Source organism: Argentina silus (assembly GCF_951799395.1).
Source record: "Argentina silus genome assembly, chromosome: 11".
In the NCBI taxonomy this organism is placed as follows: Eukaryota; Metazoa; Chordata; class Actinopteri; order Argentiniformes; family Argentinidae; genus Argentina; species Argentina silus.
The window spans coordinates 13,363,851-13,391,236 of NC_139665.1; the positions used below are offsets into that span (position 1 = coordinate 13,363,851).

At 43.9% G+C, this 27,386-nt stretch overlaps 2 protein-coding genes across 2 annotated transcripts in view; both read left to right on the top strand.

Moving 5' to 3' along the window:
* LOC310812605 (neprilysin-like) overlaps positions 1-7,671 on the top strand; it is a gene marked incomplete at both ends in the record, with an annotated part of 33,776 nt that extends 26,105 nt beyond the window's left edge. The window contains 10 exons of the mRNA XM_083681232.1: positions 1,189-1,287; positions 2,748-2,825; positions 3,339-3,442; positions 3,666-3,724; positions 3,893-4,012; positions 4,842-4,975; positions 5,619-5,684; positions 6,584-6,679; positions 7,179-7,255; positions 7,572-7,671. Of these exons, the coding sequence (XP_083537358.1) occupies positions 1,189-1,287; positions 2,748-2,825; positions 3,339-3,442; positions 3,666-3,724; positions 3,893-4,012; positions 4,842-4,975; positions 5,619-5,684; positions 6,584-6,679; positions 7,179-7,255; positions 7,572-7,671 (933 nt within the window). The remainder of the gene's footprint in view (positions 1-1,188; positions 1,288-2,747; positions 2,826-3,338; positions 3,443-3,665; positions 3,725-3,892; positions 4,013-4,841; positions 4,976-5,618; positions 5,685-6,583; positions 6,680-7,178; positions 7,256-7,571) is intronic.
* Positions 7,672-20,317: 12,646 nt separating this feature from the next.
* LOC310811675 (extracellular calcium-sensing receptor-like) lies at positions 20,318-26,733 on the top strand (the record flags this gene model as incomplete). The annotated part of the gene is made up of 11 exons (XM_083679921.1): positions 20,318-20,469; positions 22,156-22,447; positions 22,710-22,952; positions 23,103-23,198; positions 23,335-23,650; positions 23,788-23,960; positions 24,084-24,314; positions 24,470-24,593; positions 24,966-25,159; positions 25,371-25,649; positions 26,305-26,733. Exons 1-11 carry the CDS (start codon positions 20,336-20,338, stop codon positions 26,731-26,733), a joined length of 2,511 nt encoding a protein of 836 aa, XP_083536047.1. The 5' UTR covers positions 20,318-20,335.
* Positions 26,734-27,386: the final 653 nt, after the last annotated feature.

The window sequence follows — 27,386 nt, forward strand, 5'->3', positions numbered from 1 at the left end:
CTCAGACCTTTTACCTGAGTCCAAATACATATGGACCTAACTGTATGCATGCATGTATGTATGTATGTATGTATGTATGTATGTATGTATGTATGTATGTTAGACACATGTTCAGCTGACGTCCTGTTGGCCTCCACCGCGGTCATCTCAGTTTGCGGTTACACAGATCATGTTCTAAAGACGCATATTTGCTGTTGAGCGTCCAGGCCAGGCTTTCATACGTGACCAACTATTTTTAGCATAGGATGACAACTGTAAGCAAGTGTCAATACACACTGCCAGGTGAAACATGCATTTCTTGATTATCATTTGGGGCCACAGTAAGACTGAAATGAAGAAGTGGAAAAAGACATGAATCAAAAACTAAACTAGTCCAAGATGCACTATAATGTGTCTCTATTAATGCAGCCATATGGTATGTCAGCCACATGCCAAGCCACACATACATGCACACACACACACGCACGCACGCATGCACGCACGCACATGCACATGCACATGCACACACACACACCCACACACACACACACACACACACACAAGAACATGCACACACGCTGGGACCATATATACTGAAAAATGTATGCACTCACTGCAGTGTAAGTCCCCTAAAAGTGTCGGCTACATGGTATAAATTACAGTATTATATTACTAAATTATATTACACGCAGAAGCACACACACACGCACACACACACACACACACACACACACACACACACACACACACACACACACACACACACACACACACACACATGCACACACACACCGTTATGAAGCCATTTTAGGACACAGGATAAGGAAAAAGCCCAGTGTTAAACAGAGTGGTCATGTCGTGTGTTCCACAGAGGAGGTCTGATCTGATGTGACAGTGGAATGCCTCTGTTGGCCTCTGTTGGCTCATTTGTGGTTTGGGGAGAGAAGTTATGGACTCTAACTGTCGCCTGGAGTGTTGGGCTTAGTTTCTCTCCCTCTATAATTCTGTCTGACAATGTTTTAAACAGATGAAATTGAAATATATATATTAATTAATATATACGTATAGTTAGAGTGAAACTTTGGTGTAACGACTCTCCTCTCTGTGTGTGTATGTGTGTGTGTGTGTGTGTGTGTGTGCGTGTGCGTGTGCGTGTGCGTGTGCGTGTGCGTGCGTGCGTGCGTGTGTGTGTGCGTGTGTGTGTGTCAGATGGACGAGATGATATCTGGCATCCGAGAGGAGTTTGTTCAGAACCTTCATGGCATCGGATGGATGGACGCAGAGACCAAGAAGGCAGCAGAGGAGAAGGTGGGAGACCTGCGTCTACGCTGTCCAGTTATACATACGCCATTTAGGTGACACTTTTATCTAAAGCGACTTACATTGCAGTGAGTGCATACATTTTTCAGTATGTCTGGTCCCAGTGGGAATCAAACCCACAACGTAAGCATTGTTAGCGCCATGCTCTGCCAACTGAGCCACAGAGAACACATACAGTGCCTATGGACAGAGGAACTAACTCTATGGTTCTAACCGTCATGGTTCTGACCTGTGACCTCTGACCTGTGGCTCTACAGTGTAACTTATTGTGACCAGTGTCATTCAGTAGCCCAAGACACAGTCTGTGTCATCTAATGCAACCCCATACAGTAGGCTACAAAGCCCAGTTCATATAGCATGCAAATAAGTCACACTTTAAATTAATAACAATTTAAAAATCAAGCATTTGTATACCCTTTGTAAAGCCTACATAGATGCCTAACAAATCATTCATAAGCACATTCATACTACATACAATATTGTATAGCATGTCCTTACATCTCTGCCACATGTGGCATCACCCTTTTGTCTACTTTTAGGTGTATGAATTATTTGTTAACGTACCTGTGCATTGCTTCTATTTCCCGCCCCAAATCATCATTTAGTATTTTAAGTAGCAGCTTTTGTGTGCACCTATTATTCTGCGGGCCACTAATGGCAGGAATCTGGGGCGTGGCCTTGTTTGAAGTCGTTGTTGAAGGAAGTAAGTTAGTTAATTCAGAGTACCTAGCAAGCATCCCTACATCTAGTAGTGGGACAAGAGGGACAAGCCAAGAACATGTATAATTTGTCAGAATATGAGCTTTTAAAACTGTGGTTTTCAGTGCACAGATACAACAATCCTTTAAACATCTTCAGTATGCCTTATGAATGGTTTATGAAGGCTTCAAAAGGCCTTTATAGGGGCAATCTGGGATCAAACAACAAGAAAGCAGTTATGTTGGCACATGTTTTTGGTAAACAGCTAAAGGATGGGGCTGGAAAAATTTAACCACTCTCAAATTCATAGGGGTATGGATGCAAAAACCAACCATCCATGAAATCAAAATTATAGTTTTAACCATGTTTTGAAGCTATTGAGTGGTTGTTTACAATAAAAACAATGGAGTAAAACAAGCTTATATTTTGGGTTCTGATGAAATAAGACACTAAACTAAACTCATGAAGCATTTATATGATATATTCTTCAAGGATCAATCAGTCCAAATGTCCCAGATTGGCTCTTTAACGGTTTAATTCTTCTAAAGTGTGACCAAGTCACACACACACACACACACACACACACACACACACACACACAAACCCCCACACACACTCACACAACCCCCCCCCGCCCCACACACACACACAAACACACACACACACACACACACACACACACACACACACACACACACACACACACACACGAGGGGTGTTCCTCATCTCACTCTCTCTCTCTCCTCTAGGCGCGAGCTATCCGGGAACGAATTGGCTACTCTGAGAAGATTAAGAACGACACCTACCTGAACAACGAGTACAAAGACGTGAGTGTTTGTCCCGAAGGTGAAAGGACCAGGGGAGGCTGGGGGAGGTAGAACACCAGGGGAGGCTGGGGGAGGTAGAACACCAGGGGAGACTGGGGGAGGTAGAACGATGGGCTCATTGCAATGCATGGAATGGAATGAGGAATGAACACATGTTTGATACCAATCATCACTTCATTCCATACATTGCAATAATCCCGTCCTCCGATTTCTACCTCTCCAGCTTCCCCTGATAGGGACATGATTACGGGGTTTGGTCATTTATTAAGCAACCTTCTTGATTTATTTGCATGGAGCCAAAACTGCATTGAATGCATGATGAAGTGTTCATCTCAAATCAGAATTCACAATTCAGTTATTATCCTGAAATAAGTGTGTAAAGCTAGTGGAGAGTTTCCATAGAATAATACCATTTCCGGGTGTTGATAGACAGCTGTGTGTGTGTGTGTGTGTGTGTGTGTGTGTGTGTGTGTGTGTGTGTGTGTGTGTGTGTTTGCTGGGTGCTTGTCTAAGTTGAGCTACAGTGCCGAGGAGTACTTTGAGAACATCCTCCAGAACCTGGAGTATGTCCAGAAGAAACGCATGAAGAAGCTCCGGGTCAAAGTCAATAAAGAGGAGTAAGAACAATCCTGCTGTCATTCTTTTTTCTGGTACTCAGCAAACACACACACACACACACACACACACACACACACACACACACACACACACACACCGAGTGCTGTCTAAAATAGCAGTCACAGCACTAATATTAGACAGGCTATTATTAGCTAACTTCAGATGAAGCATGAACTCTGTCATTAAATGTTAATATGAGATATCATCCTCTCTCACTCCCAGGTGGGTAACAGGAGCAGCTGTCGTCAACGCTTTTTACTCCTCCAGCAAAAACCAAATAGGTAACACACACACACACACACACACACACACACACACACACACACACACACACACACATAATGACACACTGACACACACACCTCAAGACACCTCCACATCTCATCCTGTCACCCCATAATAACATGATATCTCTCTCTCTCTCTCTCTCTCTCTCTCTCTCCTCTCAGTTTTCCCAGCAGGTATCTTGCAGCCTCCATTCTTCAGTAAGGGCCAGGCCAAGTCTCTGAACTATGGCGGCATAGGCATGGTAATCGGCCATGAGATCACTCACGGCTTCGACGACAACGGTAAGAAGAAACACGGGTTCCACTTTTAGCATTGGGTGGCTACTATTTGCAATACTCCATTGATTAATACCTAATTGGTCCAGGTCTATTTCTAATTTAAAGGTGCTATCCTCCCCCAAAAATTCTGGCAAATTACTGACGCCCCACTTCTTTTGTGATAAAGTTGAAATATCTGGCAGCGGAATAGTGGTCACTCTGACAATTAATTAATTGGCAGAGCTCTGGATGCACAGGAGTGATCTAGGAGTGACAGTCAGTAATATTGGAATTATAGTTTTAAACACATTTCAATGATTATTATTGTTTGTGATAATTACAGTGATAACTACAGTGATAATTACATTACTTGGAGTCAGATTATTAATATTAAGATATGCTTTGCTATTAACATAATATAGTCAAATTTCCTTGCCAAACCTGCATGTAACTGCCATCCTAAACAAGCCCTTCATCCTTCACCTGTTCTACAGACAGCTGTACCAAGCTCACAAGACATTTATTAGTCAGAAACTTTGAGAAGGAATGTGTATCATGGCTTACTAACTTACTTCAGACAGATGTACTTGTTGTAAGTCGCTTTGGATAAAAGCGTCTGCTAAATGTCAAAAATGTAAAATGTAAACATGTCCTTCACCTGTTGATCCTCTGTGGCTCAGTTGGTACAGCATGGTGCTAACAACGCTTAGGTTGTGGGTTTGATTCCTGCTGGGACCATATATACTGAATGTATGCAAATGTAAATGTATGCACTCACTGCAATGTAAGTCGCTTTGGATGAAAGCGTCAGCTAAATGGCATATATTATTATATATTATATATTATTGATCAGGGCGTAACTATGACAAAGACGGAGACCTGAAGGACTGGTGGACGCCGTCATCGACTCAGAAGTTCGTGGAGCTCTCCAAGTGCATGGTTGATCAGTACGGCAGCTTCTCCTGGGACCTGGCTAATGGACTACATGTACGTTATGTATTCTAGACATTCTCACTGTCAGACACGGTCTGGTCCTCTCTTCTCCTCTCCTGTCTTTTCTTTTCCTGTCCTCTACTGTACCCTCCTCTCTTCTCTTTTATTCTCCTCTCCTCTCTTTTGTTTTCCCGCCTTCTACCCTCCCCTCTCCTCTCCTCTCCTCTCCTCTCCTCTCCTCTCCTCTCCTCTCCTCTCCTCTCCTCTCCTCTCCTCTCCATACCTGGACATTTTTGGAAAACATACCTTCTATCCCCTCGATATTATTACCTCACCCATATTTATCGTTCTATGTCTCACTTCACCCCTCTTTACTCCTTCATTTCTGTCTCTTTTTCTCTCCTTTCTCCTCAGCTCTTCTCTTCCCCTTGATTCTCTCAGCAGCGTGTTGACATGTCACCTCTCTTTCAGCATGTCATCACCACACCTCCCCCTTCTTCTCATCTCCTCCTCTCCCTCTCTCCTCCTCTCCCTCTCTCCTCCTCTCTCCCTTTGACTTTTGTATTTTATTCTCTGAGCTGCCCCACAGACTCACAAATGGGTTCTTGGAATGGGCCGTGATCTGCTGAATTAGCTTGAAATTACAGTCGTGTGTTTCTCTCTTCTGTCTTTTGTATGGCCTTCTTGGTCTGAGCAGCTCAATGGGAACAACACTCTGGGAGAGAACATCGCAGACAATGGAGGGATTCGCCAGTCATACCAGGTAGGAGAGGCAGGCAGACAAACACGTGCACACACACACACACAAAGGCATATAATAAGGCATATGGATGACCTGCAGAGTAAAGGAGACAAGGGTGAGTAATTATATGGTACATTGGTATCATTTCCATCGAAATTTAGCGAGAACATGTGCACCCATTAGTACATCATCTACTCAAAGAGTCTGTTACAGGACGGTGTTTTTCCACTGTGAAGAGAAAAGAAAACGCTAGGTTGCCTTTAGGTGGCACACGGCCACAGTAGGGAGTAGTAGGGAGAAAACATTGAATTAAAGATGAGAATCTCGACTTTAATCTCATAGCAATTGTTTGATTTCAAATCTAAACTGTTGGGAGTGTAGAGCTAAAAGAAGACACAATGCTTTCTCTCTCCAGAACTGTGTGTATACTATTGTGATTGTTAGGACTAATGCCGACAGGTATCATGATACAGACGGAGTCCAATTGATAGCTTGGAAAATGCCGCAGTGCTGCAGCGCTACTCAAGTAGCCGAAAGACTCTGGGAAGCTTTGCAGAGCGTGAACACACTTGAGACTATTTAAAACTCCTCCTTGTGTGCCAAGGTGTACTTCTGTTTGCATCCACCAGTAGGCGCATGGATGACCTTCAGAGTTGAGGAGACAGGGTTGACTAATTATGTGTATATATAATATATTGCAGTCATTTCCATCTACTCGCAATAGTGATAATAACCCTGTCAGCTCACTGATTGGTCCATTAGCCATGCTCCTGCGGCGCGGTCTGAATAATGACGGACCTGATTGGCCAAATGGATGTCTCAGGTTACTCTTTCGGAAGAGAGTCCAGAGGGGAGGTAGAGGTGATAGATGCAGACAGGGAAGGAAGGTGGTAACTGAGGTTATGTTTCTATTCTTGCAGGCCTACCAGAACTATGTGAAGAAACATGGAGAGGAGCTCCCATTGCCTGGTATAGACCTCTCCCATGATCAACTCTTCTTCCTCAACTTCGCCCAGGTCAGCCCTGCACACTGGATGGATGGATGGATGGATGGATGGATGGATGGATGGATGGATGGATGGATGGATGGTTGGATGGGTGGATGGGTGGGTGGGGGTATGGATGGATGGATGGATGGATTGGTGGATGAATGGATGGATGGATGGATAGATGGATGTATGGTTCGGTTTGGTGGATGGATGGATGGATGGATGGATGGATGGATGGATGCTTCGGTGGGTGGGTGGGTGGGTGTATGGATGTGGGGGATGGATGGATGGATGGATGGATGAGTGGATGGATGAGTGGATGGATGAGTGGATGGATGAGTGGATGGATGAGTGGATGGATAGATGGATTGGTGGGTGGGTGGATGGATGGATTGATTGCTTCATTGACAGATGGAAGGATGTATGCAAGGATGAATGAGCACAGGAAATGTTTTACAGTTTATAAAGGGTCACTTCAGGGTGTATATACTCAATCTCACAGTATCTAACACCTGTCTCCATCCAGGTATGGTGTGGAACACATCGACCAGAACAAGCCGTCAATTCCATCAAAGTAGACGTACACAGTCCAGGGAAGTTCAGGTACGATCACTCCACCCCACCACTCTCCTGCTGCCATTCCTCTACCAATTCTGTAACAGCTTTCCTTAAAATGACTAAAATCTAAATTCAAGACATATCATCATCAAAAATCCCTTCAAAATCATTTCCATCCCTCCAAAGTGATCTAAAGACGAGCTGATTTGTGTGTTTCATTCAGTTGTATTCACATTTTTATCGGAATTTAATTGGAATTACAGTACATTTATTTGTGTGTGTGTGTGTGTGTGTGTGTGTGTGTGTGTGTGTGTTTTGAGTGACCTAGCCCTTTAACACTCCAAACCTTTTCCCTTCTCAGGGTGCTGGGCTCCCTCCAGAACTTTCCAGAGTTTGCCAAAGCCTTTAAATGCAGGAAGAACAGCTACATGGTGGCTGAAAAGGCCTGCCGGGTCTGGTGATACAGTAGACAGGCCTCTGGGATTGGGGTTGGTTGGTTGGGTTGAGGTGGCGTTCCTCCCTCTGGCCACTAACCCCTTCGCAGCCTCATCTGGGATAACCATGTTCCCCTAGTTCACTACTGTTGGGTGGACCAGGGCTGGTAGCACACAACAGGCATAGTGCTGTTTCTACCCAGCTCCCAGACACTTCACTCAATCAGACTGATTACTGCTTTTCACTGGAAAAACAATCACACCCACTCACCATTAGCAAAATGTATGTTTCAATTCTTTTTTTTTTTTTTTTTTTTTTTTTCTGTGTTGGTTTCAATCGTGATTCTTTGTTGTTTGTTGTCCAATGAACTAGCTTCGTTAAGTTTCAGACACTCACACTCTCTTGATTCAAAAAGGGCCACTTGCAACGTTGCTAGCATGTTGGCAGCTAAATTGCCGTAACTTCCTTGGTTGCCGTGAAGATAAGGACTCGAGATTAACTAACCCAAGTGTGTTGTGGCATTTGCCCAATACAGTACAATGTCTAGACGGTTGCCAGAGTAGAAGTCATTTGCGTTGTGGCAGGAGCAAAGCTTGTAATGTGCCCACAGTTTGTTACACACCAAACAAAGTATGCCAAGCCATAGCCATTGATCGGATTAGCTCACACAATTAATGTTCACTTTGATGCGTGTTGGAAATGTAACTTGAAGTGATCTGTAGCCTAATCAAGGTGTAAAACATTAGCCTGGGCTACTTGGCATTTCTGATATTTTAACTTGGCATAATGCAGTTAATTCAACCAAGGACAGAAATTGTTATCAATCCAGTATTCTTTTTAAAGATTTTAGAGAATGAACAGGTCAGTGTGTAGGAGTCCTACCGGCTTATCAGACTGTACTCCATTCTTTCAGCACATTCCTTAAATATTGAATTTGTAGGTTTAGTATATTGCGAAACATGCTTCTGCAATGACTCATACAAGGCATACAGCAGGCGAGATCAAACTGAACAGGTGCATTCAATTAAAGCTGATTATTTAAACTCAGTAAACTCAGTAATAGTCATTGAGTTTACACTTAAACTTTTCAGAACACACTGCAGTGGTAATTAACGGAGGAAGTCACGGCAAATCACGTACGTTACAAGTGGCCCAACAACTGGGAAATATCCATTTATTTTTAACATTTCATTGTTTTAAACTAAGACTGTCGTATAAGGGTTTAAGTATCAATATGAGTATATCAACACAGTACGTTCTAGATGGATTTTTATCGACTGTGATCGACACAGTTACAATGGAAAATTATTTCTATATATTTTATTGTATATTTCAGAAAATCAAAATTTATTTTACTTTATAGACCAATGAGTATAACTATTGCATTAGTAGTGTTCTGTATTTAATGATAAAGTTAAGTGTTGTTTAAAAGTTGGTACCAACTGTTCATGTACGCAAGCAATGAACCAAAATGTTATTGTCTTTATGAAAAAGATATTTGGGGCGACAAAGTTGGTCAGGTATCACAAAACTGACAATCGACACACACCAAACATAATCTATCAGTGTGACTGTGACATTCACTCTTACTGCACAATGTATTCGCCTGTGTGTGCGTGTGCATGTGTGCGTGCGTGTGTGTTTGTCTATGTGTGCTGTGACCACACATTTTTTCAAGCTTTGGAAGCCTTACATGAACCATTGTGCTACTACAAATTGTGTATATGTTTTTTTTTTTATTTTGGGGAGGGGGACTCACTCACACCTAGAATGTTTACGCCAAAGATAATTGCTATTCTCGACATGTTTTGAACTATAATCCTATATGATATTTTCCACAAATAGCCTCCCATCCCTCTCTTGCCCACACACTGTAAGTGTGTGTGTGTGTGTGTGTGTGTGTGTGTGTGTGTGTGTTTGTGTGCGTCTTTCTCCCCCCCCCCCCCCCCTCTCTCTCTCTCTCTCTCTCTCACTCTCACTCTTTTACACACACACACACACACACACACACACACACACACAACATTTCCTATATGTTGATGCTGATAAAGAACAGGTTAGCTCCTTATCTGTTGTATCTTTGAATTACTGATTTACAGAACTTTGGGCTGAATCTGAACTTGAAAGCCATGCAAGTAGTTTGCCATCCACGTAAATCATGCATTCTTGTAAATGAGTGATTTTCAGACAAAAATAAATCTACGTGCAAGGATCTTAGGTTAAGATTCGGCCCTTTACTTTAGAGTCAGACTTTTAGCTTTAATTCTTTCTTTTATTTTCTTCTGAAAATAACAGATGCAGACTTTGCACTGAAACAAACAATAAGGCTCATAATTGTACTGTATGAGATTCTCTTCATTTGCTTCTTTCTTCCTCTGTGGAGATCAGGTTCAGTCATGTGGTGTGCCACAAGGTTTCACACTGGGCCCTGTGCTGTTTGAAACTTTTTTTTCCCGTTATCACAGTTGACATCTATGTATGTTACCGTGCTCATTCAATGCAGCTCTTTTTCTTTCTCTGGTCTGGTGCAGTAGGTAGACTGTGAGGTTGACTCACTGATCGATGATCAGTTCTATGGTTTTTCCTCCCTGATTGTTAATGTTTGGATTGAGATAGAGTAAGCAGATCCTATGTGGTATGTGCCACAGTGCCACTGCCAGTAAGGACTGCTAAAGTTAATACATGAACATGTATACACCTTCCTCCATCATCAGACATTGAACATCCTCTCCTCCACACACACACACACACACACACACACACACACACACTCATACATCCATCTCACCTGTAGAAGGACTGACAGATATACCTCAGTTGCCTGTATTTAGATACTTTGTAATAATGATAATGATGATAATCTGCATCTTGAGGAGGACAATGTTGTTTTAATAATAAATCCTTATGGAGAATGTGACTATGTGTGAGTTATTGTGTGTGAGAGTGTGTGTGTGTGCTGTGACGAGCTGATTTGTGTGTTCAGTTCATTCAGTTGTATTCACATTTTTATTGGAATTTAATTGGAATTACAGTACATTTATGTGTGTGTGTGTGTGTGTGTGTGTGTGTGTGTGTGTGTGTGTGTGAGAGAGAGAGAGAGAGAGAGAGAGAGAGAGAGAGAGAGAGAGAGAGAGAGAGAGAGAGAGAGAGTGTGAGTGGTGTGCCTTTGTGCTGCATTTGATCTCAGATGACAAACTGCTGATGGATGGATGATCCATTAAAGACTGTCATGGCTAAACATCTGAGTTTTCCTTGGCTATTGCCTTAGCCCTAAGAGAACCCAGCATTGGGAGAGCAAACACTGCTTTAGGACTGCTTCATGCTATAATCTCATTGTACTAATATTGACACAGCTAAATAACTCCGCAAGCAAGATCAATTGCTCTCATCTGGGCCTGCTGAAGTACTCTGTCAGAGACTCTGGGGATTGTATAGCTGGGAGCTATTCTCGTATGGATGTCGGTTATTGCTTTCCACTGAAATTGTCACCTATTACACTTAATTTCGGGAGGGGGTGGTGATCATCCGCTGTTGTATCGGACCACCGGCAACGAAGGAAGGTAGCAAGGGGGACTGAGGGCAGTAACGGATTGGCCATCTGGAGCGGTGGGTTAGTGGGCCGGTGGGCCGGTCGATCTGTGGGCTGCGGGGCCTGTGAGCGACATGATCTGCAGGCATCTTACAGGTGGTTCCAAGGTTTATTACAATACTGTAGCTAACCAATCATGTGACAAGGAGATATAGTACAGAAACCAGTTGGAATGTGCCCCTCGAAGACTGGAGACAGGTGTCCCTGTGCTTACATAAGTCCCTTCCCCATTAATGCCCATTGTCTTAAGACCGCTGTCGTCATTCTAGTGTGACCTGCGGAGTCTCGCTATCTGGCATAAGATCATGCACGTATGTATACGCATTACTTACCCTCCCTAGCCAATAGTAGCAGTGACACTGGGCTTGTGCACCCGGAGGAATTTCCTGGCTACATTGTCATTTGATTTGACCAATTAAGTTCCAATTGAGTTCCTCTTTCGGGGAGAACAGAAAGCAGCAGGAACTGCAGAGAAGGGTGGAAAGAAGGACTTGTGCACCATTGACCTAATGGGAGTGTTATGTTTAGTGTCTTTACGGCTGCCCCGGGTGGGGTGGTGTTAAATATATCACATGCTGCCCTGCATCTGATTGGAAGCACATTTGTTGGCACACGGCTTAGACAACCCCCAGAGAGAGTCTGAAATATGAGAGGTAGAGAGAGAGGGAGGGAGAGAGAGAGAGAGAGGCACAGGAAGAATGAGGGGTCGACAGATACATTGACATAATTACCCCTCTCTTTACACCTCTGATGGTCTATTTCTACCTCCACCTCTCCATTTTCACACATTCTCTCTCTTTTCTCTCTCCCTCGTTCATTCGTTTACAGCATGGCTATCTGGCAGGGAGCTGTGTCATTAGCTGCTACGCTAGCTAGCTGGCTAGCATCACAGCTAGCATTACAGCGCCTCAGCATGTTCCTGCGAGGCTGCAGTGCTGTTTGGTTTGGAGACTGTGGTTTGACACTGAGCGTCTTGCAGAGTGACTGCGACCAAGTCAGGACGGTTTGGGGGTTGTGACAGAAGCTCCCCTACTTTCTTGTCATTCAATTTGAGACGTTTAGCACTCAGAAGGTTCCAGATTAGAGTGTAAGGTTTCAAGGTCATGAGGACAGCTGTTTCTCACACAGGGTACACACACACACACACACACACACACACACACACACACTTACTGTGTATAGGAGGGGTTACACATATTGAGGTGTATGATGAAATTGTTATGATGAGTATGACTGCTGTTTATGCGTTTCAGTACGGCCTTACATGATATCATCTCTCAGCCACATTAGCCATACTCACAAGATCAGAATTAGTCCACAAAAAGTATGGCATCATGACATCCCTCTCATGACACAAGTCATTACCCTGAGCCAATGTGTTGTACTTTATGTGATTTATAGTACAATTTGAGAGGGAAAACAGACATCTGCAATCAATAGACTGGATTCTGGTGTGTTGATATTATGATAATCATCAATGATAATGAATAGTACACTGACAGGTTATAGATTCTCACTTTTAGGTTGACTAATCACCTTTCGGAAATATAGAGACTGAAAAAGACAGACTCGCTTTGCAAAAAGAATCCTCACTAGGGGTCTTGCCAAATCTCTAGTGCATCAACAAACAGTAGGAGCTGGGTAAAACAGTGTGACCTAGTGGTTAGTTAGGGTACTGCACATATTTATTTGTAAATGCACTGGTTTAACATCAAGTATCACAGTCTCTGCAGATCAACGTTGAACATGTCAGTGTACTTGATTTAAAAAAGACAAATCAGAAGTCACACCAACTCCTATAAACTATCGCACCCCTTCTAATAATGATAACTGATTTGATTTATTAAGCACTTTTCCAGATGCTCAAAGCTCTTTACATAGTAAATTGTAATTGTGGTGAATTTGCCTCATCCATTACCAAAGTGTAGCACTAAAGTCAATCTTTTATGGGACACAATATTGGGGGCCCTACAAGCAGTGCATAGTCTGTGTATAGGAGGAGCTGGCTCTGTGTAGGTCCACTGTGTAATGGCTGTTATACTTGCAGAGGACTCAATTGCATGACTCGGAAACACAAACTTAAATCCAAAAGAATTGTCTTTACTTTCAAAAAAGCTTCGGTACACGGGTAGGCAGTCAATGGGTGAAATAGATAATCCAGTAGGGGTTGGCAATGCCCTTTGGTAACAGGTAATCAATCAGAATGCAGGCATGTAATCCGTTTCTAAGGAGCACCTGCCGGGCCCGGTTCCACCTGGCCTGCCTGGAGTTGAGTCGCTTGGTGGTCCAGATGTACTCCAGGTTCTTGTGGTCGGTCCAAACTAAAAAAGGGTGCTCCGCTCCCTCTAACTGATGGCACCATTCCTCCAGAGCTGCCTTGATGGCCAACAGCTCCCTGTTACCCGCGTCATCATTTCTCTCGGCAGAAGTCCAAAGTCCAGTTTCTCTCGTCCTAGAGTCCAAAAGGCATAACCAGGTATTCATAGTGGCCAGTAGGAGTATTGAAGGCCGTCTTCCACTCGTCCCCCTCCCTTATCCTAACTAAATGAAGAGACAGACCTCTGCCCCTTGTAAAAGTTCAAAAGCAGACAAGATAAGAGGGAGGAGGTACCTCTCAGCCTTTACTTTCAAAAAAGGTTCAGTACACAAGTACACGAGTAGTCAGAATGCAGGCATATAATCCGTCAGGGGGACGGCAACAGGGAACGTCAGGAAAACAAGCGAAGATCAAAAACTGGGAAAACAAAAACACTAGTAAAGATTGCTGGCAAGCTTGACCCAGGGACAAAGACGAACTGGCACAGAGACAGAGGAACACACAGACTAAATACACAGGGAAGGATGATGAGGAACAGGTGAAGCCAATCAGGGCGGGGTAGACGATCACACAGGCGGGAAACACACAAGGGCAGGTGGTGAAGTGTCTGAAACGAGAGACAAGGTGAGTAACACAAACATAAACAGGAAACAATAAATGAACAACATGAAACAAAAACAAACACAAACTAAGAAACAGGACACGACGTTACAGTACCCCCCCTCTAGGGGCGGCACCTGACGTCCCAGGCAGGTCAGGATGGAACTCCAGGATGAGGTCAGGGTCCATAATGTTCCTGGCGGGAACCCAAGAGTCTCAGCGAGACTAGTTAGAAAGAGAAAGACAGAATGCTTTCCACCCAGCAGTCTGATATGACATCGGTTGACACAAAGTTCCACGTCAACCTCATCTGACTGAGGATTAGTGCTCCAAGGCACATTCCACCCAGACAGCAGTTACTGAAAACGCTTAGCCTACATTACAGTGACAGCTTACATTATCATTGTATATATGTTTTATGACACATGTATGTACGTGTGAACGTACATGTGTATGTTTTATGACAGGTATGTTTGACAGGAACACCTTTAGCCCAAGGGGTCCATCCACATATCTTTCCACCAACGTGTGCATTCCAGTGTGAAAAAGGCAAGGCAACGAACACATAACACCACGTTTATGGTGGCGATGTTGAGCTAATGTTCTACACCTGGAAGTCATCTCATTACACATGTGGCGTAAAGGTACCTATCTAATGGTTCATTTGTGGACTGCCTTGTCAAACATTGCATTGTAGTGTGTGTGTGTGTGTGTGTGTGTGTGTGTGTGTGTGTGTGTGTGTGTGTGTGTGTGTGTGTGTGTGTGTGTGTGTGTGTGTGTGTGTGTGTGTGTGTGTGTGTGTGTGTGTGGTAGTAGTAGTAGTAGTGGTGTCACGACGGGGCACCGGCATTGTGTGGCATGAGCAGTTTATCATTCTACCTGTTGCAAACACCCTGGCATTAGGGTGTTGCCAGTGAGGGTGTGGTACTGTGTGTGTGTGTGTGTGTGTGTGTGTGTGTGTGTGTGTGTGTGTGTGTGTGTGTGTGTGTGTGTACACCAGTGAGGTCATCCAAATGTAAAAGACTGTAGAGGCCGCATCCCCAGCAGTTCAGGTTCAACTCACATGACCTATCTCTGAGTTGAAGTGCTTTTGAAAGGCCAGGCTTCAAATATCATCCATCCCTCTCTCCATCCCTCCTTCAACACAAGTGGCACTCAAAGGAAAACAAAAGGCAGACCAGGGTCGGTCATAACCATGGCAACCACCAACATCACTCCAAACAAGCCTTTTTTTATGGGTTCGGGCAAATGGGTGAGTTCGAGAGTGAGTGGCATATACAAACACCCACACACACAAACTGACACTTCACGTTAGCAGGTCTCAATTATAGTGGGGGAAGGAAATGGTGCAGATGAATCAAAGGGCCTTTTCAGCTGTGACACTGACTATGTTAACATGCAGCCTAATATTCTGTTAATAGTAAAAAAAAAAAAAAACTAAAAAAAAAGAATAAACTGAATAAAACACCCTCATGTAAACACTTCTATCAGAATGGAGTGACCCTTCCCAATGAAATGTATTTCCGAATGGAAGGGCTGGGTTATACCTTTGATAAACAGTTTGATAGGAGAATATAACCTAATATTAGGTATGTAAACGCTTATATTAGTTTCCAAGCAGCTTCCAAAGGCATATGTACAAAACAATCGACTGTAAAAATAAAAGGTGATTGGTGACATAGCAATTCAGCAATCAAATCAAATACGCTTAGCAACTCAAATATCAAATACAAATATTTCCAATATTATTTCACACTCAAAAATAGCTAAAATAGCTTTATTCACTAGTCCCCTATGGAGTTTCCAATGCAAACTTGCTATGTCCCCGGACAGCTTTGTCATGGCATTCTTTGATTATGATGCAATCACCAGTGTATTTGTCCATCTGCTGATCAAGAGTGAGATGATAAATTGTTGTTGTTTCTGTCTAATTGCCAAAAAAGATGATGCAGTGAAAATAATGCAAAAAACATGTTGGCATTTGTTGCCCCGGGACTTACGAAGAAAAGACCACTGCACAAATCAAAAAAATACTTTATTCGGATTATATATTAGAACATGTAAACAGTTACCTCCAAAAGGCCACTTGAATTTGTGATCATGTAAACACACGTACGCACGCACGCTCGCACCCACACACACACACATACACACACAGACACCACTCATCCACCCACACACCACCCACTGTACTCTAATCACCTCCATCAAGCACTTAAGGACATTACACAACCAGGGCTGGTCAAACTGTGAAAATGTCACAAGTCATGTTTGGTTATCAGCCACCTACTGCAAAACTTAATGTAACCAAACATGACTTTTTTTTTACCAACGCTTCACTTAGGTACTAACTGAAACATAATGTGACTAAGACATCTATAAGATGACAATGTGTTTGTAGATACAGTACATATGTTTATTTTATTGATTGAACACACATCCCTAATGTAATAGCGTTACTTAGACAGAGACAGTAATACAGGGAACAGAACACAAAACACCATGAAACATTTACATATATTTACATTATCTACATTAGTATACATTATCTACATTAGTATATCTACATTAGTGATGCATCTTCACGGTTGAGAGAACAGCTATGGAGAAACAGGAGAACACAGTACAGTGTGATCTTCTCATCATATCCTGCTCAGGTAATAATATATGCTATATTTGGAAAACAGCTGACACTTTTATCCAAAGCAAATTACAGTGAGTGCATATATTTAACTTCAGTATATATGGTCCCATCGGGAATCAAACCCACAACCTAAGCATTGTTAGCACCATGCTCTACCAAATGAGCCACAGAGGAGCCACAGGTCAGCAGAGAGAGGACGTTGATGACTAGGTTCATGGAGTGGAGTTCCCCCGCTGTTGATGACAGTAAGGTAACATTCAGGATCTGATCACAGCTCTTGTTATATCATCTACAATTCATTGTACATTCATATTATCACTCAATCTCAAATGTGCACACACGCAAATGCACGCTTGCACACACACATACTGTACACACACACACACACACACACACACACACACACACAGTACAGTATATACCCATGCACATACACACTGAGACTATACCTAAGCGAAGACAAAGTAGATGACCGCCACACAGCCTATGATCCAGCCTGCCATGAACAGGGCAGTATACAGTTTACTGGGATGAGTCTGCCTGACCAACGGCTGGAGAGAAAGAGAGAGAGGCAGAAAGAAAGAGACAGAGAGAGAGAGGGAGAAGAGAGAGAGAGAAGAGAGAGAGAGAGAGAGAGAAACACACACACACACACACACACACACACACACACACACACACACACACACACACACACACACACACACACACACACACACAGAGAGCCCTTCAGTGATCTTGGACACTGTTCAATCCTGAGATATGGAGTTTGAGGGGAGTTTCTTACCTTTCTGGCCCATGTCTCCTCTTTCCTGTTGCGTTGTCGTGGTGGGTGTTCTGTCACGCGCTGGGCAGTAATTAGTGGATGTGTACATCTGGGAGGACACATTGGAATAGAGCAGGAGTGGAATGCACCCTCAGTCCCCATCGGACACTTCCATAATGAGCCCACACACACACACACACACACACACACACACACACACACACACACACACACACACAGACAATAGGTCACATTTAGACATTTTAGAAATCAAAAGGGAAGATAACTGTTCCCATAACAACCTTTTCTCTGTAGGCCTGGTCCCAGCTGTGAGAGGCCCAGTTCTCCTCCTCAGATCTCCCCCAGGAAGAGCATCTCCAGCTGGGGCTCGCTCCCCTCTCCCTCCCCTTATCCCCGGGGAGTCCTGGAGCTCATGCCATGACCTTAGTCAGGCCATGATCAAATACGAATAGCAGGCAGACAGACAGACAGACAGACAGACAGACAGACTGACAGACAGACAGACAGACAGAGACAGACAGACAGACAGACAGACAGACAGACAGACAGACAGACAGACAGATAGACAGAGGTTGGCAGGCAGGCAGACAGGTAAGACAAGACATGGAGAGGATCATTCTGGATTTTTTCACAAACATTTCAATATCACCAGATCATAATGGAGGTCCAGTACACGGAGGGACAGTATGCCAGGGAATAGTATGTGGTCACTTTCCAGAGTTGTTATATGTTGTATAGTTGTATCACAGTGTACTGATTGTGTGTATTGATTTTGTTTATGTTGTATGCTGACCTCACAACATGAATTTCCATGAAAATGGACAATAAAGTTATTGTATCATATGTGCAATGCAATATCTCTGTTTCTATGATTAGACTCAGGGCGTGATCTGCCCTTTTCTCCCCTGTATCTTCTAATGATGTCAAACTCTTCATTGTTTATGTCCACCTGGCACCTGCTTGACTACAGATATCTGAACCCATCTGGAGTGGCGAGGCACTAAAGCCAGCCTCGTACCAGCTGGAGAGGTAGAGGGGGTGTAATTGGATGATCACTTTGCTCGTCTAGTGGGGAATATGACAGAGGACGCTCCTGAAAATGTCTCTCTCTCTGTCTCTCTGTCCCTCTCTGTCTGACCCTTCTTAATTATATTAGACCTCCCCAAACCCTGTTTCACATTCTTACTGCACAAGACCTACTAGACACACCTACACACACACACACACACACACACACACACACACACACACACACACACACACACACACACACACACACACACACACACACACACACACACACACACACACACACCTACACCTACACACACACACACACACACACACACACACACACACACACACACACACACACACACACCCGCCCGCCCACACACACGTAGGCATATGGACAAGGTTGCATAGAGAGTGAGAGAGAGGGAGGTGGGTGTAGTAAACTGGTGTAATACTGCTGTGATATCATGATCTCATGCTCTCAGCATTCCAATTAGAGTGATCAACCTGTGTCACAGCAGCAGTCTCACTAAACAATACACTTGAAGTTTAGAGGAAGCCTCATCAAGCCAAATACCCCCCTCTCCTGTCTCAGGAGCTATATACTGAAAAAGATATGCTCTCACTACAATGTAAGTCACTTTGGATAAAAGTGTCAGCTAAATGGCATATATAATTATTTCCAGGAGCTTTTTTTCATGATCAATATCTTATAACTCCACTATATCGTGAAGTTCAATAAAAGATAGCTAGAAGAACCTCCATTCTCTTTCAGAAGCACTATAATATCGTTCCGAGTTCCTTTTTGCAAAATTACAAGGCAGTGACATAATGTTTACTTCTATTAATTGTATAAGGAAAAAAACAACATGGATACATCTGTATATTATGTTCAATGTGTCAATCAATGCCAATCAATGATGTTATTGAATAACAGGTGCTACTGTCCTCACTCTCTTCTTTTGGGGCCGTCAGTCTCGGCTATTACATCTAGCTCACATGGGCTTAACCCAATTATCCCTTTTACTCTACCCTCAATTACCCCAATCCTCCGAAAACAACCTCAATTGCCCCGCCTGCCACTGCATGCCCCCTCTAGTGGCCATGTGGTTGTTTTTTAGCCGGGGGGCAATTCTCTCTCTATATCAGCAGCTGCCCCTTTTCTCTCATTCTCTCTCTCTCTCTCTGTCTGGCTGGACATGCCACTCTGCCCACACCTCACTCCTCCTCTTTCTATCTGTTCAACCAGGGACAGGTTGGCTGTCCATGCTGCTGTCTCCACTGGATATTGATGCCTATCCATCACTGATGCTCGGTCTGATTCTAGTTGGATGGTGTGTGGTGTTAGCTACATCAGAGTTGTGGGTCTGACTACCTATTTAGGCCAATTCATTTGACTGAATATTTGAATAAATGTGAATACTAAATGTTACCATTTCATTATTACTATTGTAAATGTCTGGCCATGAGTGTTTTTCGGTTGATCTTTCTAACCATGTTGCTGTAATTTATCTCTTCAGATCATGGCTACTTTGCTACATGCAGAAAACTGTGTTCATCCTATTGCATTTAATTCTGTCCTCCAGATAAGGGGTTCTCTCCCTTCCCTTGATCGGCTCTCTCCCCAGGTGATGTGCCTCTCTGGCTGGCTGTGGCTGCTGTGCTCGCTCCATGGACTGGGTGGTTCCCATGGACTGGGTGGTTCCCAGGGGCTGGGTGGAGGGAGGCCCTGTCGCCTCATGGCTAAGCCCGTCTCAGGCAGCGTTTATCGGGCAGGAGACGTGGTGATCGGGGGTCTGTTCCCCATCCATGCGAGTGCACCAGAGCCAGAGATAGAGTTCAGGAACATAAAGGGGAATGCTAGCTGTACAAAGTGAGTGGTTTTACATGTGGACAGCTTTTCTCTTGCAGCATTCTCACTTAATCTTAACCTCTAATGGTCTTTTCCCTTTATCTCTCCATCTTCTCCCTCCAGTGCTTTCAGTAAGTATTCACCCCCTGGACTTTTTCCACATTTTGTTGAGTTACAACCTGATTTTGAAATAGATGTAATACATTTGTTTTGTCACTAACCTACACCAAATGTCATAGTGATCTTTTTTCCTTCATTTTTACAAATTAAATGAAAATGAATTATGTTTTCAAATTAATTAAAAATGAGAAGCTGAAATGTCTTGAGCCAATAAGTATTCATCCCCTTTGCTATGACGCTTAAAATTAGCTCAAATTCAAAAATGTCTTCAACAAGTCGCTCAAAAAGTTTAATTGAGTCCACCTGAGTGCATGTTAATAGTTAATGTGATTTTGGAATGAATATATTTGTTTTTATACGGTCTCTGATTAGCATAATAATCAATTACACACTGTGTGGATCAGGATGTCATTATAAACTGAGCAAATGAAGTGGAACACATCTGCTCAAGAGGCCCTGAGGCCTGGGGAGACTTGGAAAATCTACAAAGTTGAATGGCTGAGTGGAAAAAGCACAGTGGGACAACATCATCCCAGTCATTCTACAAAATAGGTCTATAACTGAGTGGCTAAAAATAATCCCTATAAAAAAAAAGATTTTTGTTGTTTTGCAATTGTGTTTGCATCAATGCATTCAAGTAGTACAGTAAAGAAAATGGCTTAAAATGGATTTATTAGGTTTTACTACAAAGTATTGAATTTATTGCAAATCCAGCACATGCAATGCAGTTTCTGCACCATCCCTTGTGTGAAGAATAGTGGTAGCTGCATCATGTTATGAGTATGCTTGTCACCAGCAGGGACTGGGGAGTTTGTCAGAATTATGTCAGAATATTATGAAATTTGCTGAGTTGGTAGTGACAGCCGAATCACCACAATGTGTAATTGATTCCTATGCAAATCAGAAACCTTATAAAAACAAATATATTAATTCTGAAATCACATGAACTATTATCCTTGCACTCAGATGGACTCAATTCAGCTTATTCAGTAACTTGTTGAAGACATTTTTGCATTTGAGCTGATTTTAGGAGTGTCATAGCAAAGGGGGTGAATACGAATTGACTCAAGACATTTCAGATTCTCATTTTTAATTAATTTGAAAACATTTCAAATAAATGTTTTCACTTTGACATTATTGGGGATTTTATGCAGATCAGTAACTTAAATTAAATCTATTTGAAAGTCCGGTTTTAACGCAACAAAATGTGGAGAAAGTCCAGTGGGGTGAATACTTTCTGAAGGCACTGTATACCTATGTTCGAAATGATCTCTCCCCCTCTGTCTTAATCAGACTAGTCTCCTAATTAAAGCATGTACCTATACACAATAGTGTGCATTCCCAAATGCATGTCCTGATTCACGCATACACTTATTATGTAGCGAGAGTGGCAGGTGAATAGGGAATGCAGAACGCTGTGTAAGGTGGTGGTGGAGGCATTAACAGCTTGCCTTGAACCACCGACCTGCGGGAGGGGGGAATCGTAATTGGGAATGCGTACCTACGTGTATAGGTAAATGCTTTATTTAGGAGACTGTGTTGGTTTTAATCCATCTTCCTTTTTCTTTTCATCTCTCTCTACCTAAGTTTCTATGAGCGTGCGTACCGCTGGCTCCAGACCATGATCTTTGCGGTGGAGGAGATTAACCGTAACCCTGCCCTCCTACCCAACCTCACCTTGGGGTACCTAGCAGCTGACTCCTGCCTGGCAGAGAGCACCACCCTGGGGGCAGCCCTGGCCATGGTGACCGGCCAAGAGGCCTCTGTGTCGGGCACAGAGTGTGGCTCGGCCCCCGAGGTGCCTGTCATTGTCGGAGACGCCCGGTCGTCAGCCTCCATCGTAGTGGCACAGACCCTGGGGGTCTTTGAGATTCCCATGGTGAGGGAAGGCTGTGGATTATTTACCGATTTACCATTACAGTGACTTTCTTTTCTCTGTCTCTTTCTATGGCAGCATCTCCCTCTCCCCCTCCTGCTCTTTAACACATTCAAACTCTTCATCCCACTCCCACACACACACACACACACACACACACACACACACACACACACGCACGCACTATATTTATATTACCCTCTCTACATGCTGTACTGGATATCCTTCTTTCATTATTTATTCTCTCCTCTCTGTTCTCTCCCAGGTGAGTTACTTTGCCTCCTGTGCATGTTTGAGTGACAGCTGGAGGTACCCCTCGTTCTTCCGCACCGTGCCCAGCGATGCCTTCCAGGCGAGGGGCATGGCCAGGCTGCTGCGTCTGCTGGGATGGTCCTGGGTGGGGCTGGTGTCTGGGGATGATGATTACGGCAGGTTTGGTCTTCAGATGCTTCTGGAAGAGCTCCATGGGTCAGGGGTGTGTGTCGCCTACTCTGAGGTCATCCCCAAGGTACAATGTGATGCTGTGTCTGTCTCTCTTTCTTTCTCTTAACTCCCAAATGTAAATGTATGCTCTCTGTCTCCCTCTGACTCTCTATCTTTCCTCTTTCCTTTTTGACTCTCTCTTTCTCTGACCTCTCTTTTCTCTCTCATCTCCAAGGTCCGATCACAGAGCAAGATCAGAAGGATTGTCGACACGGTCCGCAAATCCTCTGCCAAAGTCGTGGTGACGTTTGCTATCTCACAGGACGCACTGGTGAGCTCTCATATCACAAGTCACCCTCAGTCTCTGAGCAACTTTAGTACTCAGTTGTTATTCTTTCTTCAGGTTTTTATTGGTCTCATTATGTCTATCTAGGGGTATCTTCATGCTCCTCCGATCCTCTCTCCAGGCTCTGCTGGAGGAGGTGGTCCGTCAGAATGTGACAGATAGGCAGTGGATCGCCACCGAGGCCTGGGTCACCGAAACCACGCACTCCGTCCCTCAGAACCTCCCTATGCTGATGGGAACCATCGGATTTGCCTTGCGGAAAGCCGACATTCCCGGCCTAGGCCCATTCCTGACACGTCTGCATCCTGACGGTGCCTCACACAAGCACGACCCTTTCCTGAGGGAATTCTGGGAAATGCTGTTCGGGTGCTCCCTTGGGCTTGACCTTGGCGTGACCCCATCATCAAGGCGACAGTGTTCAGGGTCAGAAGTCATAGGTGTGAAAACTGTTAGGTCACAGGTGGAAAGAAATGTCATTCTTAGGGAGATAATGATTTTGACTGAAACAACATTGTACAGCAATTTTGGTTCTGTGGTGTGTGTAATGTTGTCCTCTTGTTTTTGACATGAACAGGTGAGGGGGAGAGTCTGTATGCGGACGTGTCCCAGTTGAGAGCCACCTATAATGTGTATAAGGCTGTGTATGCCATTGCTCATGCCATACAGGACATGCTGGCCTGCCAACCAGGGGAAGGACCCTTCTACAACGGCCAGTGTCCAGATGTCAGGAAGCTTCAGCCCAGTCAAGTGAGAGTAAAGACTTTGTACAATATGACCTATTTGAGTTGAGAATTATTTTAAAATTGTTTTTTACCAACCAACAACATTCTTCATCTTGTTTGTTGTTTCTAAACCCTGTTCCTCTTGCAGATTGTCCACTACCTGAGGGGGGTCAACTTTACCACACCTGTTGGGGAACCTTTACACTTCGACCACAACGGAGACACTCCTGCCATTTATGACATCATCAACTGGCATGTTACCCAAAACGGGATAGTGAAGTTTGTTCAGGTCGGCCATTTTGTGTCCTCTGAGGGATCTGATGGCCAGTTTCACATGGACATGGAGAGAACGGTGTGGGGTGGGGGCAGAGGAGATGAGGTAAAACTGCTGGAGTTGATCTTCCTGAGGCAGACACACTGTACAGAAAATAAAGTAGAAAATACATGTGCGTAACCACTAAATGGGCTGATTGTACTGTGTCTAAATGTGTAATTAGCAGTACTAATGATGATTCTTCCCCCACCCCCCATTAGGTGCCTGTGTCAGTGTGCAGTACTCCCTGTCCCCCTGGCACCTGGAAGGCGGTGCAGAAAGGGAGGCCAGTGTGCTGCTTTGACTGTTTGCCCTGCGCTAAGGGAGAGATCAGCAATGAGACAGGTGCTGTACCACTGAAGAGTCATTGAAGTCAAGAGAGGAGAGACAAGTACCACTGCAGATGAATTCCAGTCATAGAAAAAAGAAAAATATTTCCACTTGAAAAAAATTACTTTGAATGGTGCTGAGAGTGGTTGAATGGTGCTGAGAGCAAAGTAAAAATGACAACATGAAGCACAAGCTCCACTGCATACTTGCTTGCTTGCTCTAACTGTTTTGAACTGTTCTTTTGCACCTCTGATAGGATTGCTGTGTTTAGACCGATTCCTTCTGTAATCGAATGACAATACTTTCTTTTTCCAGTTTGGGATTCCAACTCCAATTCTAATTCCAACACAAATTCCACTTCTCCTCCTCCTCCTCCTCCTCCCTCAGGGTCGGTGGAGTGCAGCAGGTGTCCGGAGCGTTTCTGGTCCAACCGTGATCGTACGGCGTGTGTTCCTCAGCAGATTGACTTCCTGTCCTTCAGTGACACCATGGGTGTTGTCCTGTCCGTCATCTCTGTTGCCGGGGCAACACTCACAGCTGCTGTTCTTGCCACCTTCTTTTGGCACAGACACACACCCCTGGTAAGAGAACAACTAGAACAGGGCATAGTCAGACATTAAGTGTTCTTGTGTATGTCTTCACTGTGTTTTGAACATTTGCGTTGTTAATCAATCAAATTCTTCTCCATGAAAGAAACATTTATTTATACATGGGATTATATCACTTTTCTTAATGTTTACATTTTATTCCAGTTATGACATCACTGTGTAACCCCTCCTTGCCTCATTCTAGGTGCGCGCCAACAACTCTGAGCTGAGCTTCCTGCTCCTGCTATCACTCAAGCTGTGCTTCCTGTGTGCGCTGGCTTTCATTGGCCGGCCGGTGGTCTGGTCCTGTATGCTGAGACACACCCTGTTTGGGATCAGTTTTGTGTTCTGTATCTCCTGCCTGCTGAGCCGCACCGTGGTGGTTCTGGTGGCCTTCCGGGCCACCCTGCCTGGAGAAAACATGATGCGTTACTTTGGCCCGGCCCAGCAGAGGGTGGGCATCTCCATCTGCACCCTGATACAGGTGCTGGTCATTTTCTTTCTTTTCAGATTTGAGACAGTTGTTCCTTCAGAGTTTACGGTTAGTTACCTGTATGTCAGATCTTGAGTGCAGGTTCCCTCACAAAGTAAAAACAATTGTCTCAGTTGGTTGGTTATCGCTTCATACGAGCAACACCAGAGTTGTGGGCTTGATTCCTGCACAGGCCATATACTACAGTATATATTGACTGTGAGTCAATTTGGATGTAATGTGTTTACTAGATCTCCCTATTAACCCTCTAGACTTATATTCTATGTGCAGCTTCTGTCTGCAGCTTCCTTGGGTTTTGCCTAAAATGATAAATTTCTCTTATGTCTGAAATAATGGTCAATAACTCAAAATCGAAGGATAAATGTGAATTACTTTATTTTAATGTTGTATTCCCCTTTTTACCTTCCATAGTGCTTAAATTGCTTTATTGTTTGAGAGTGATGGCCGGCTGCAACAGTTACAGTTAGATAAAGTGAGGCCGTTTGCGGCCGTGGTGGAGTCTAGAGAGTTAACTATACAGATTAATATCTAAATTAAAATGTTGTTTTTTGTATTGAATATACAGTATGTGTCGATTGTGTGTCACTTTGGATGTAAGCGTAGATGTTTGATAGCAGCCATTTTAATTATACACTATTTTTCCCAGGTGCTGATCTGTGTGCTGTGGTTGTCCCTTGCCCCACCTCGGCCCACTGTGAGAGGGGACAGAGAGGGTCACGGGTCCAGGGTGGTCCTGGAGTGTGCTGTGGGCTCGGTGGCTGGCTTCTCTCTGGTCCTGGGCTACATCGGCCTGCTGGCCTCCCTCTGCCTCCTTCTGGCCTTCCTGGCCAGGAAACTCCCTGACAACTTCAACGAGGCCAAGCTCATCACCTTCAGCATGCTGATCTTCTGTGCCGTGTGGGTGGCCTTCGTGCCCGCTTACGTCAGCTCCCCGGGGAAATACACGGTCGCCGTGGAGATCTTCGCCATCCTGGCCTCTAGTTACGGGCTGCTGCTCTGCATCTTCGCTCCCAAATGTTTCATCATCCTCCTCAGGCCGGAGAAAAACACCAAGAAACAAATGATGGCCAAATAAGACCTCATGAGGTTTCAAAATAAAGGCGCAGCTCTTTTATTTGATTGGCACTTTTATTGACTAGGATATTGTCATTGAAGGATGTCTTGGCACACTCAGGATCAATGCAAAATGTCGATTGATCGAGCTAAGCTTTTGGTCGCAAGACCTTCGTCAGAGCATCAGAGCAGATCTCCTGCACCTCAGTAACTGCAGGGTGTGCGGAAAATTCCTCCAAGTTCTTGACTAGGATATTAAAACATTACTGTTTTAGCTTTCATGACCCCCAACAGTTCCAAACATCAGATTTGGACAAGGAAATCAACTAGGACCTCTTGTTCACACTGTAAATTGTTATGGACAATTGACGTATAGGCAGTCCTAACGTGGAAAATATTGAAGGGCATAGATTTAGATTTACAGCAGATAGACTAATTCATTCTCTTTTAAGTATTTGCCTCTTCCATTTCTGTGAGTTGGTTATACATTTGTATTGAGTATACACCTCTGTACACCTTTGTTAGTTGCTTGTGTGACATGATTTTATTGTTCTTGTTCACTCTTATAAATTTTTCTCAGTTATTCATTTTGTATGCTGTAATATTTGTTCTGTCTTTTCTGGAGGATGAAATTGGAATTGTAGGAGGATAATTTAGACTGTGTCTCATTTTAAA